Here is a 13,987-nt window from a genome sequence, read left to right as displayed (position 1 = left end):
ATTAACAGTGCACTGGGTCCATCCAATTGAGCTAGCCTATATATACTAATGCGCGGCAAATATTTTCTAGTGATAGACTTATTCTACTCCAAAATAAAACACCATGATGGTCCAAGGCTTGCTTGAATGACCAGGGCCAAATCGGTCTACTCCCAAAAAAGATCAAGTTAGGCCGATTCTCTCATTAGCAGACATATGCCTTGAGAAACCTTGCTTAACAGTCTTATATGATGTATCACGAAAGTTATTTCCATGATACGTATAGATACATCTCTCGTCTTAACTTAATTCCTGCCAGAATGTGACGTGCATGCGCACACAAGAGCCATCCGGCTAGTATACTCCAGTACTCTGCGAAATTCTTCAGAGCACACCACCGGCCGGAGCGGTCCAATATTTGGCTCCCAAGCACTATAGCTGAGAGTCCAAACATATATATACGTGTTCTTATCTTAACGGTACACGTTACAGTATTCTCTATCCAACAAATCAATTAAACATGCCATGACTTGACTGGAGCTTTGTACGTTCATCTAAATAACAGAATCGAGTAGGCTGCAGATAAGTATGCAGTACCATCGCCTGTTCGTAGAATTCTTTGCCAGCACAAGGAAAATACCGGCACGCCTCGCCAACATTTCCATGCAAAACGAAGAAAATTCTCTCACACGTCGACTATAAATACCCCTCTGCATGCATGTACCAGCTATATACAGAAGTAAGAAAGCAGCTACGTTTACAAGCAGAGATGGAGGCATCCAAGCTAGCAATCTGCAGCTTGTTCGTGCTCGCCGTGGTAGCCGCTACAATGTTTCACTGCTCCGATGCCCAGAACTCGCCGCAGGACTACCTGTCGCCGCAGAACGCGGCCCGGTCCGCCGTCGGCGTGGGTCCGATGAGCTGGAGCACGAAGCTGCAGGGGTTCGCGGAGGACTACGCGAGGCAGCGGAAGGGCGACTGCCGGCTGCAGCACTCGGGCGGGCCGTACGGTGAGAACATCTTCTGGGGCTCCGCCGGCGCCGACTGGACGGCCGCGGACGCGGTGCGGTCGTGGGTGGACGAGAAGAAGTACTACAACTACGCCAGCAACAGCTGCGCCGCCGGGAAGGTGTGCGGCCACTACACGCAGGTGGTGTGGCGCGACTCCACCAACGTCGGCTGCGCCCGCGTGCGGTGCGACGCCAACCGCGGCATCTTCATCATCTGCAACTACGAGCCCCGTGGCAACATCGTTGGCCGCAGGCCCTACTGATCATACGACGTTGTTGCAACAAGCTATATATATGTGTCTAGCACGCATGCATCGTCCCTCGCTCGTTACATGCACGCGCTGTGTGTTTGTGTTATGTCTTAATTAGAGGGAGTAATAATAACATTAGTCAAATCAAATAAGTGAGTAAATGATGTACTTCAGCTTGGATTGAAATAAAGACAAAACCACGATCGATGCGTCTTGCTCTTTTCTATATAATATTACTCTATTCCTGTATCTAGTATAACTCCAAGTTCTAAACTGTAATCGATCAATTATATGTATATATATTCGAAACAAACTCTAACAAACTCTACCTTGACGAATATACCACGCCAACCTGAATCTGTCACTTGCTTGAATCTCAGTGTCCTAGGACTTGAGTTCACTACTACAAAAATGCACATAGAGGTTGGCACTATAGGTGTCGGAAGTACTAAAACCAGTACCTATAGATCTTTTCCCACTTCTACTGGCTTAAAGTATATAGAACCGACGCATTTGAGCAATTACAGGTGCTAGTTCTAAATAAAAACCACCATCAATACACATAGGTGTCGGTTTTTTTAAAACCAGCACCTAGGTGCCGGTTTTATTAAAAAACCGATACCTGAAAAATCGAGCCAAGACCTGAAAAATCACCACACCCACCCAACCCCCTCTTTCCTCATTTCCTCACCCACCCATCTTATCTCCATCTCTCTCCTCCTCCATCCACCGCTCTCTCTCCCTCACCTCTCTCTCACTACACCACTCTCTCCCTCTCTCAGTGGCGACGGCGGGAGGGGAGGCGGCGGTGGCGCCCTCCTTCTCCTCCCCTCCATCCGACGACGGCGGCAGTGGTGGAGAAGGCTGGTGCGGAGGGCGAGGTTTCTTTTAGGTCTTGATGTTAATGTGTTCTTTATGTTCTTGATGTGCTTGGGTCGGCTTGATTGAGCTGAGTTGGAGTTTTTTATTTCTCATGTTCATTCTTGTAGGTGTTGGTTCTTGGGTAAAACTGGCACCTATACATTATTATAGGTGCTGGTTCTACAACCAGCACCGATGGCTGAAGTCATCGGTGCCGCCTGCTGGGTGCCTATTGGAAAACCCGGCACCTACGACTGGTTCCCAACCGACACCAATGGACTTTTCTGTAGTAGTGGTTGATTCTTCCGTTGCTTACGTCAAGCCACCCCGATGAACCTTCACCAAGCTCACCATAATAAAGAGACTTCGCTATCCCTGTAACTTCTTTCTCTTGACTCCACAAATAACAGTGCTCCACCTTCTTGTCATGGTTATGGATACCACATACCCAATAGTAATCGACTAAACTCAGCGGGGCCCATCATATACCAAGTCTTATACAGAATTATATCTCGTATATAGAAGGAGTTCCGGATAAGGAAGGATGAGTAGAGTTCTATATGGAAACAACAAGGACTACTCGAATTGTATCCATATTAGTCTCCCTAGTTCGACTTGGACAAGGGGACATCTATGGGTATAAATACAAGACCCCCTAGGAGGAGAGGGGAGATACAGAGACACACAATGGACACGAGACACAGAAGCCAACACACGCCGTCAGACATCGACATCAGAGATTAGCCTGGACGAACCCAATATGGTGCCTACGGAGGCCGACAAGAGGAATCTAGCGCTATCTCTGATCTCGACGAGTTTGTACTCGAGGAGGAAGACTACCCTGTTGTCGACTACGTGTTGGTTATCTATGCCGCCAAGTCGATGACAGCTAGATAGGCTATCCAAAATATTGTACTTGTGTGATTCTAATGAATATAGAGCAATACCGGCTATGACCAACATGAGTAGGGCTATTACCTGTTAGATAAGGGGCCCGAGCCTATATAAAAATCCTTGTCTCTATCTCTTTTACTTCAATCTCGCATATACCCTGGCACCAACGATCTCCAAACCATGCAAATACCGTAGTCGTGACCTAAAATGTCGAAAAGTATCAACCCACCAATCAGGTGAGTGGAAAATAGAGAGAACTGTAGGTAAAAATTTACCGTACCCCGATGTTCCTTCGCCCTCGCTAATGACCATGTTTGCAGACTTTTTGTCGTTGTGATCAGGACAATCCTTGGCCCAATGCCCAGACTTACCGCACACAAAGCAGTTGCCCTTCGCCTTTCCCTTGCATTTCTTCTTAAAATTGGTTGTTGCCTTTAGTTTGACATCACGTTTGACTTTCTTGTTATTGTTGTGGGGTGCATTAGGGTTCTTCTTTTGCACCAAGTTAGCGCTAGAACCTCTCTTGATCTTTTTATCGGGGTTGTCCTTTGCCCTCACCTTCTCCTCAACACCCAAAGAGCCAATGAGATCAGTAACACCGAACTCTTGCCAGTGTTTCAGAGAAGTGGCACAGTCCGATTAAGAAGGTAGCAATTTTGCAATAATGCCACCCGCCACAAACTTGCCCGGCAAGTCACAGTTTTTATTCTCAAATTCCTTTGCCAGTGCCTAAATCTCATGAGCATGCTCTACTACAAAACAATAATTGACCATCTTGTAGTAATAGAATTGCTCCATGACAAACAACTCACTGCCAGCATCGGAAACTCCGAACTTGGCCTCAACTGCATCCCACATATCCTTCGCTGAAGGCATGTGCATGTAAACGTCCAATATATTGTCAGCTAGTACACTGATCAATGCTCCATGGAACAAGCAATCCGCAGACTCGAACATAGCCTCCTCCTTAGGAGAGAGAGGCGGTTCACTCGGTTTGCTCCAAGAAACAGAGAAGCATAGCCGTCAAACACAATAGTGCACGTGCTTTCCACCTCTTATAGTCTGAACCATCGAAGGCATGTGGTTTTAGTGATGCGGCAAAGCTAACTACCGAAAAAGACCTATCAGGTTTTTGGATTGTTGGAAATATGGTCATAATTTGACATATTTTAATCTAGAAAAACAAGATAATAAACATGACATGTGAAAAACGAAATGATTTAGTTATAGTGCTAAACATGAACATGCTAGTAATAGTAATAGCATCATCTAGCAACATGTTTAACACTAAGGTGAATAGAGTAATATACCTAGAGAATGCTCCAGAGAATGAGATATTGCTATTGTTGTTGTTGCCTCCGTTGATGTTGTCGTTCTCGCCTCCTCCAGTACCGCCACCGACATGTCCACCGTTTACGCCTCCATCAGTCGACATGGTGATGAATGAAGTAGACATTGACGAATAGTGAGTAGTCGCGCCTTGCGCTCCCCAAAAACCTGATCTCTCGCTCGTCCGTGCAAACATCGCAGCAGTGCATGGTTTCGGAGGCCTAATCTCCCAACGTATGTGCACACACTCGTCGGGATGAGATTATCGTGGCAGCAACCGCATTAGAAGTGGATGAAAAGTGTGTATATCTCTTTTCACGCATGAGATCAAATCCATTCTCATTTTATAGGAGAAATGAAAGATGAAGAGTAAGATAGTCATGGAATAGGAAGATGAATAGAGTAACTAATTGTCATCAACTATTCTTCACTACACAACCATCAATTAGGAGAGTACTTGGTAACCTATATCAAGTACTTGATATATGTTAACCAATAGAATAGGAAGAGGAATAGAGTGACTGATTGTCATCAACTAGCCATCAACCATCATCCAGTACACAACCATCAACCAACCATCAATTAGGAGTAATTGATATAGGTTACCAATTCATTAATCAAATGGATTAATTCTCAAAACTCTTCGTCCCACTGATATCCCATAAGAGAATGAATATACACAAATTCCTAGCATAATGAGCCTTGAAATTTATTTGATTTGAATGGATCAATTACCCAATTAAATCAACACTTGGTACTAAACGCATGAAGAAAGATGAGAGATGACAATCCTATATACAGAAGAACATAACGTGTGGAAATAATATATTCTTCACTTAATGATTCCTAAATTAACAACAAATGTGTTACCCATATTCTTCGCTGATTTCAGATAACGTGGACAAAAATTTACAAATAGAATCATGCAACAGGTCTTGACCTCTGAATGCTATTACCAATATAAAAGCTGGTCATGTCTGAAGCTACCGCCCCCCCCCCTTTCCCTCAATCACTTTTAGTTTTGAATTTTTACAGTGGTAAACAAATACATACATATCAGGCACAAACATAATCAGTTGGCATCATAGTAAATCACTGAACTATTTCAGAGTAATGCTTAAACCTGAATATAACATGCTGTGATGCCCCTGACTGCTTCCTTTTTGAAATTATATGAAATTCGTAAAGAATATGGCTCATTGTGTCAAGGTATGGAGGTTTGGAGGAAAGTTGGCCCAATGAGTCTATCTCGCTCATTCTATTCTCATTGCGGTCTATTGAAATTGATCATTTTTATATTTTTCTCTATTTTGCAATTATTTAATTTACACTTTCATTTCTACCAAAATTCTAGTATGTTTTTATGGTAAAATTTACTACATGACTTTTAAAGTTGCTGGACATCTTAAAAAAATGTGAGACTGTTGTACTACGCCAAAAAAAAAGGTAATTTGCTAGGGCACCACAACTATCTATCTATTATATTATTAAAGGAATAGAAAAAAGAGTCTCTACGTTCGCTCTCATGGCCTAGAAATTCTCACATTAATCGGAGAAAAAGAAAAATCAGAGTCCATATAGAAATACAATTTAGAAATACCTGAAATTCGAAATTAAAAAATAAAGAATATTAGAAGAGGAGACTAGAGTCCATATAGAATACAATTAGGAAATAGTTGAAATTTGGAATTAAAAATAAGGAATATTAGAAGAGGAGACTAGAGTCCATATAGAAATACAATTAGAAAATAACTGAAATTCGGAATTAAAAAATAAGGAATATTAGAAGAGGAGACTAGAGTCCATATAGAAATACAATTAGGAAATAACTGAAATTTGGAATTAAAAATAAGGAATATTAGAAGAGGAGTATAGAGTCTATATAGAAATATAATTAGGAAATAACAGAAATTTGGAATTAAAAATAAGGAATATTAGAAGTAGAGTATAGAGTCCATATAGGAATACAATTAGGAAATAATATAAATTTGGAATTAAAAATAAGGAATATTAGAAGTAGAGTATAGAGTCCATATAGAAATACAATTAAGAAAAAAAGAAATTCGGAATTAAAAAATAAGGAATATTAGAAGTAGAATATAGAGTCCATAAAGGAATTTTAAACTAACTAAAATTTGGAATAAATATAATAAAATTAAAAGTAAAGTTTAGAGTCCGTATGAAAATACAATTTACAAATAACTAAAATTTAAAATTAAGAAAAACATGGGAAGGAGAGTTTAAGGTCAATATAGGAATACAATTTAAAAGTAACTGAAATTCAAAACTAAAAATTAAAGAATATTGAAAGATGGGTTTAGAGTCCACATAGAAATACAATTAGAAATAATAAAAATTTAGAAATAAAAATAAATAATATTGGAAGAAGAGCATAGAGTCTATATACAGAAAATTCGGAATTAAAAAATGAAATATTAAAAGACGAGTATAGAGTCCATATAGAAATATATATAATTTACAAATAACTAAAATTTGATATTCAAAATAATTAATAACTAACACGTATATATAATATAATATGAAAATTCAAAAATAAAAATAAATAATATTGGAAGAAGAGCATAGAGTCTATATAGAAATATAATATATAGAAATATAATTTACAGAAAATTCGGAATTAAAAAAAATTAAAAGACGAGTCTAGAGTCCATATAGGAATATATATAATTTACAAATAACTAAAATTTGATATTAAAAATAATTAATAACTAACACGTATATAAAATATAATATGAATATTACACATTAGTAGTTTTGTAAAGTTATTGCAAAATTTAAAATTATGTTGTCATTTTAATATATTTGAATAATATAATGAGAAAACATATATGTTATTATATGAGAGAAAATATAATGATACTAGCCGCGTAATCTGCGCGGACCACCATACTAGTTATTTTATTATTTTGGAGCCAAATGGAGAGACATATGAATATATTGTTTCTAGAAGAGATATGGCATTCAAACGCCTAGGATTTTAGGATGCCATGCCATCTCCTATGTTAGGCAGCTGATTCTTGTCTTCCACGTCCACGTCATCCAGTCCATCATGGCAGCAACGCTCGAAGCTGTCCGCGGCGGCCTGCGGGACGGACACAAGCGCGGTGGCGCCGCGCGGGTCGCCGATCACCGGGAGGAACAGGCAGTAGACCTCGCTGGTAAGCGGGCCAAAGTGGACCGGCGTCCCCGCCCCGAAGTCGATGTCCTCCAGCCCTTGCCGCGTCAGCGAGGAGATCGTGAAGGTCGCCGCCAAGTCCGGCAAACAGCCCCGCCGCACCTCCAGGAGGTCGATCACGGACCGCACGTAGTCGTCGTCGACCCGCTGCTTGGTCTCCTGCACCAGCCTCGCCGCGTCGGGCGCCGAAGCCGCCAGCTGCCCGGCCGTCGACTCGGCACACGCCAGCACGAAGCCGTTGCCGCAGTAGCAGCCTCCCGACAGCTCGGGCTTGACCAGCCGGCGTATGCCCATGGTGAAGAGGAGCTTGATGGGGAGTGAGGCCGGCGGGTCGAGGGCACGGACCCACGCGCGCCAGACGTGCGCCGCGAGCGCCTCGAAGGACGTGCACTGCTCGAGAGGCGACGCCGACGGCGCGTACAGCTTCTTGAGCCGCGCGACGTGCGCGGCCGTGAAGGTCACGGAAACCGGCGACAGCGGCGGGGCGAAGAGGCGCGACGAGGCCTCCGCGACGGCGGAGGCGTCATCGCCCCCGCTGGCAGCGGTGTACTCCGGGTGCGCGAACGCGATGCGCGGGGTGCAGCGCGGCGCGAGGGCGCGGCGGTCGTGGCAGGGCGCGACGGCGGGATGCGCGAGTTCGGAGTCTTCGGACATGGCGGCGCGCGCCCAGGCACGGAGGAAGTGCGCGGCACCGAAGGCATCGGAGACGCAGTGGGCGATGGCGGTGCAGAGGATGGTGCCACCGCAGCTGAGGTGAGTTACCTGAACATGTCCGTGCCACGTGGATACGAAAACCAGGTTACGTCACATTGACTTACAATTAATGATTTTCTCTGGAACTCCCTATATTTATGCCATCATATTTTTCTAAAAAATTATCAGCATATAATTACATTGTAAATCCCTAAATTACATATGTAATTTTATGTATATATAATGTAAGTCTTAAAATTACATACGTAAGTCGATATAAATAAAAGAGATGTTAGTATAAATTCAATGGGAAACTAATGAATAACAGGAGCAGTAGGGTTGTAGGGTTGTAGTAGACTAAGCGAATCAAACGTTCGTTAAATTAAGCATCAATAGTGTAGCATGAATCTACATGATATTCAACGGTCAGATTAACCGACTGTGATCAAGGTGTGTCGCCATAAATATAGCATGTCTGTTTTTTTTCCGTTGCGAAAGAAATGCATGTGACTGCTAATAGCTTTACGAAAAACATGAAAGTTCAACCACATAGGTCCATTTGCAGCCTAAATACACATCAACTCATCCGTCTTTCAGAAAATTCTAAATTAAAACAAATTCAGAATATAGATTAAAATGTTGTATGTCACTCCACAGCCATCCAACATGAAATTTAATCCAATACACATATCAAACCAAAGACACATTTTTTTTCAATGAATAGCGCCGGCATTATTCATAAGTGAATTTGACTATTTTGTAATACCTCTGTTCCATATTATAAGCGGCTTTGACTTTTTTCCTAAGTCAAGCTTTTTTCGCTTTCACTAAATTTGTAGAAAAATATAGCAATATTTTTCAATATATATTCAATGTTAGATTTAATAAAACTAATTTTGTGCTATAATAATTGCACTATTTTTCTATAAATTTGGTAAAATTTTGAAGAAGTTTAAATTTAAAAGTCAAAATGACCTATCTCTACTATTATAAAAATTAAAGATATTTTTACCAGTATTTTGGTACGTCATCCGTGTATGAGTCAGTTTTTTAAGTTTGTTTTCTTTTGAAAGTACATATCCGTATTTGAGTCAGTTTTTAAGTTAGTTCGCTTTTGAAAATTTAGGAGTCTTATAAGAAATCTCTTAAAAAAACTCACAGGCTAACTTGAGACGATGGATTTCTAATTGCAGCTCATGATTAGCTAAAAATAACATATATATCCAAGCGAATTCCCACAGTGTATTTCACTTTGATTAAACCATATAACAATAATAAGATTAAAATAACGTTCACCCTTTGCAACGCACGGATATTTTTTCTATTAATATAAAATTATAAAACGGAGGGAGTATGTCTTTATATACTAGATCAATATATTTTGGTCCACAAAATTTGCTAGATTATTGAGGTCAGTGAGAAGCAAATGATGGTGCCTGCACTCGAGATGTACAAATCCAATTCCTTGCAATACACTATGTATAGAAGTTCGATTTAAATTATGCATATAATTTAATGGAAATTTATTGGTAATATACCGGACGTGACTCCAGCTCGGGCGCCCGATGGGAGGAGATTAAAATCGGGCACGGATGTCAGCATGACGTCAGCGTCAGATTTACGTGCAAAGCTATTTTAAACAGATTTTTCTCTTAAATTACTTATCCAAATCATGATCCGATTGCACCATTAAATTCATTGCAATTAAATCTCCAAAACAAGACCACACATGGATATATTCCGATGAAAAAAAATAGCTTATTATTGAATTATTTTTAAATGTTGCACGATATTTCACCAGGTATATCGGAATTGTTTCACTAAGTAGATCGAAAATGTTTCACTCGTTTAAATCGGGTGTTGTTTCACCTTATATAAAAACAATGTTTCAGCAAATAGTGAAAGAATGTTTCAGTTAACTGCAACATTTGGTACATACATAGTGAAACATTATAAGTATATTAGGTGAAACATTTTTCGGTGGAACAAAAAATAAAACGAATTCCCTTAATAGGGGGTTTCCAAAATATATGGGTTTTTTGTTGCAATGGAATATTTCAGTTCACTGCAACATTAGATCTATACATAGTAAAACATTGTGAGTACACTAGGTAAAATATTTTTGGTGAAACAAAAAATAAACCAAATCCACTTAATAGAGAGTTTCCAAAATATGTGGGTGATTTGTTGCAGGTGGGGGTAGAGACTGTGGTGGGGCCAGGTGGCATGCATGCGCGTGGGGGGCAGGGGACGGGGGGAGCGCCCGATTTCTGCTCCCCCGCCGGTCGACCGATCCCTGTCATTCGGCTAATATACATACAGCTACATATAATGGTTCGAATCGTCCCCAACTTCTAGTAATATACACACCACAAGTTTCACCCATCTGAACAATTCTAATTAATTCCGTCCTGTGTATATATATGTCCAACTTCATGTCCCATCCCCACAACCCGTTAGATCAACCTGTGACGTATTCTCTGTCCAACCATCTACTAGATCGAACATGCACCCTCTTGGCAGGTGTTACTCGATGTCCAATATTTAAGGGTGCAAGCGGCTACCCGTAAAAACCCACTTATATGCTAAACTAATCTACGAACTCGTTTATTTTGATCTATAAGTGGGTTCGCGGGTGACCCACTTGCACCCCTACCAATATTTGTAAGTATCAAAAAACGAAGCAAATATATATGACCATATATAGACTATCTGCATCGTATGATAAATATATAAGGTATGGTCATAGACTTCTCTAATTAATTATATGAATGGAAGTAACTATATAAAAGTACTTACTTGTACGACTAGTGGTGGCGTGCACACAAAGCTCTGCTCATCTTTATAGAGCAGCTTCTTCCAAGACTTATGAGGCTTGGCATGCCCTAGGATGAAGTCCCCAGCAGTGAGGCCGGGCAGAAATCCCTCAGCAAAGAGAACCCCCTCTGAGTTGCAGTCAATGATGAGTTTGCCATCGTGCTCATTGCTAGCCCTCAACCTACCAGCGAGTGGGTAATAGTCAACAAGGACTCTAGAGAGTGCCACCTTCAGAGTATCCATGTCAAGGGTGCCGGTGAAGACGTAGATGTACTGGATGGGGAAGTGGAGGAGGCGTTGGTCATCGAGGTTTGAGAGGTACAGAGCAAGCTTGGGCGTTGGTTTGCTTGGGGTAACCAGCACGGGGGGATTATTGTAGATGCACTCACCTACTATCTCCATTGCTCCAACTAGTTGCACCACACAGGACCAATGGATGTATGTTCAAGATTTGATGTTAAGAAGGAGAGGGGAAGTCTTCAACAGATAGAAGAGGCATGCATGTGAGGAAAAGGACCTATGTGGCACGAATTTGAAATTTATCTAACAAATGAGGTCAAGCAGTTTTTCTAAACTATCTATCTATCTATCTATCTATCTATCTATCTATCTATCTATCTTTCTATCTATCTATGCTTATCTATCTATCTATCCATCAATCATTCAGCCAACATGTCTATTGATTTGTCCGTCTATCAATATGTTTCTTTATATATATCTATATATACACTATATCTATGACTATGAAAAATATCTTGTGGACAAAGCTTTCGTGTACACATCATGCACGACAACGAACTATTTTATCAGAAATTTTAAAACAAAACTATACAGCCAATAGTATTAAACCGATGCGTAAATTCATAACCTCATTCATTATATTTTAGCCGTATCAATTTTTTTTGACAATTTGAAAAGTATAAATGTATTAAAATTCAGTCTTTTTTTTGTTGTTCCCTAAATATAATGTGAATATGAGACTTTACACATAGATGTATTGCTATTAAAAGTAAAAGTCCAAATTTTTCTATTTTTTTTGTGAAATTTGCTAGTTGATATGTACGGCGTGTACACGAGAAGACTTTGTGCGTAGGATACGTTCACTGTATCTATATCTATATCTCTATCTCTATCTATATCTATATCTATTACGTCTTCCTATCATCTACCTATTTGTCCATCAATCAATCAATCAACCAGCATGTATATCTATCTCTATATCTATATCTATATTTATATCTATATCTATATCTATGTTTGTATCTAAATTTATATCTATATCTATTACTATGTCTATATCCATATCTATATGTCTATCTATATCAACTTCTATATATATGTCTCTATCTACATATTTATATCTATCACCAAAAGGTCTATTAAACATCCGAGCCCTCCTAGGACTTCTATTATACTTTTTAAAAAGTTGAGAAAGTCATAAAAACAACAAAACTCTCAGATCGTCGGTTTTCACTTAAACGAATGGACACATTATCTTAGACCACTCGATTTCCTCTCACTCCCCTTTATTTCCCTGTATTCATCCACCCCCACGTGAACCATCCTCTTATCCAAGGCATGTAGGCACCCCCACGTCTCCCTTTTATCTCTACAGTACTTTATTTGGGAATACCATACCATAATTTCTGATAAGTATTTCAAATAATCATGACAATCAAATCATATTGTAACGTACCCGAAATTCTAGGACTTAAAATTTCTTGTCAAAATAGTTAGAGGTTAACTTCTCCAATTTTTGAGAGCCAAAAATTTCCGTTTTAATTTAGGTGATGACCAACTTAAACCATTGCATGATTAAAATTTGAGAACAAAATAAAACCTTTTCATTCCCAACATTAGACTAGAAATGTCATCAAGCATTTGAGCATACATGTGCATAATGCATGCCTAGGCTCGAGTCCCTTGTGCATTTGGATTATGGTCTCGCTTTTCATAATTGGTCTCGTGAGCATAAACTAAAAGGGTTAAAATTACTAAACAAACCTATAGTTAATCTTGGGTGATAACATGTGGACTTAATATTAAACTCAAATATCATCTTCTCAGCCCAAAAGAAGTTTAATGTAATCCCTGTAACAATATTAGGTGCAATTATGAAGTAGGAACACATATACAAAGTAAAGTAATCCTAATTCTCTAAAATATTATGTGCAAGTTAAAAACCATGGAAAAAAAATTAAATAGACAATGTTTAGCACAAGCAATTCACTATAATATTGGTACAAGTTAATAACTAAGTTTAATACCACAAATTAATCAGTCAAAGCAGAAAACTAAAAGGAATCAAATTAAATTTTAATCGGCTAAAGCCATACTTCATCCAAAAGTACATTTAACTGCTCATAAGTGAACATGCAAAATAATTTATTCAAATACTAGATAATTTATCATGCCTAAATATAATTTTTCTAGAATTTTCCTCCTCTGTTTAAGCCTCCTAAAAATTCAATCTAGCTTTCTAATAGCCGATGTTTGTTTAATTTCTGTGAGAAGTCTACCCATTATTTTTATGTGCAACCAAAGAAAATGGAATCTAGATATAAAGATCTACCACCAGTAAAATCTACACTAATTCTTCTGGTCCACATATTAAGATATTGAGTTGCAAACTTAGGGGAAAGAAATAATTCCGAAAATTATCCAAAAACTAAGTCTATCCAAACTCCTACCCATACCTCTCTTCCTAGCCTAGCTTCCATCGACTTGGCCCCACCTGGCAGCATCTCCAGCTCGCCCTTCCTCTGTCCCTCATCCTCAGCCGACTAAGAAACACAAAGAGGGAGAGATCGAGAGCCAACCGAGTCTTGGACACGTCGACACGTGGTGACGACATGTCGACGCCTTCAAGTCACTGAGTCATGCCTCCATCTCCTCCAGACCGAGTCGCCCAACTCCACACATCACTCTGGAGCTGAAGAAGCCGAGGGAGAGGTCCT

General features: G+C 39.8%; 2 protein-coding genes across 2 annotated transcripts; one reads left to right on the top strand and one right to left on the bottom strand.

The window, feature by feature from the left end:
• Window positions 1-519: 519 nt before the first annotated feature.
• LOC4325424 (pathogenesis-related protein PRB1-2) lies at window positions 520-1,454 on the top strand. The gene has a single exon (XM_015775906.3). The coding sequence runs from the start codon at window positions 698-700 to the stop codon at window positions 1,250-1,252; it is 555 nt and encodes a 184-aa protein (XP_015631392.2). The 5' UTR covers window positions 520-697; the 3' UTR covers window positions 1,253-1,454.
• A 5,742-nt stretch (window positions 1,455-7,196) lies between these two features.
• On the bottom strand, window positions 7,197-11,579 carry LOC4325423 (alcohol acyltransferase 9). The gene is made up of 2 exons (XM_015788464.3): window positions 11,013-11,579; window positions 7,197-8,282 (listed from the first exon to the last, which is right to left on the bottom strand). The coding sequence occupies exons 1-2, from the start codon at window positions 11,430-11,432 to the stop codon at window positions 7,323-7,325; spliced, it is 1,380 nt and encodes a 459-aa protein (XP_015643950.1). The 5' UTR covers window positions 11,433-11,579; the 3' UTR covers window positions 7,197-7,322.
• Window positions 11,580-13,987: the final 2,408 nt, after the last annotated feature.

Source organism: Oryza sativa, chromosome 1 (assembly GCF_034140825.1).
Source record: "Oryza sativa Japonica Group chromosome 1, ASM3414082v1".
In the NCBI taxonomy this organism is placed as follows: Eukaryota; Viridiplantae; Streptophyta; class Magnoliopsida; order Poales; family Poaceae; genus Oryza; species Oryza sativa.
This window is presented reverse-complemented; position numbering and strand designations above follow the sequence as displayed.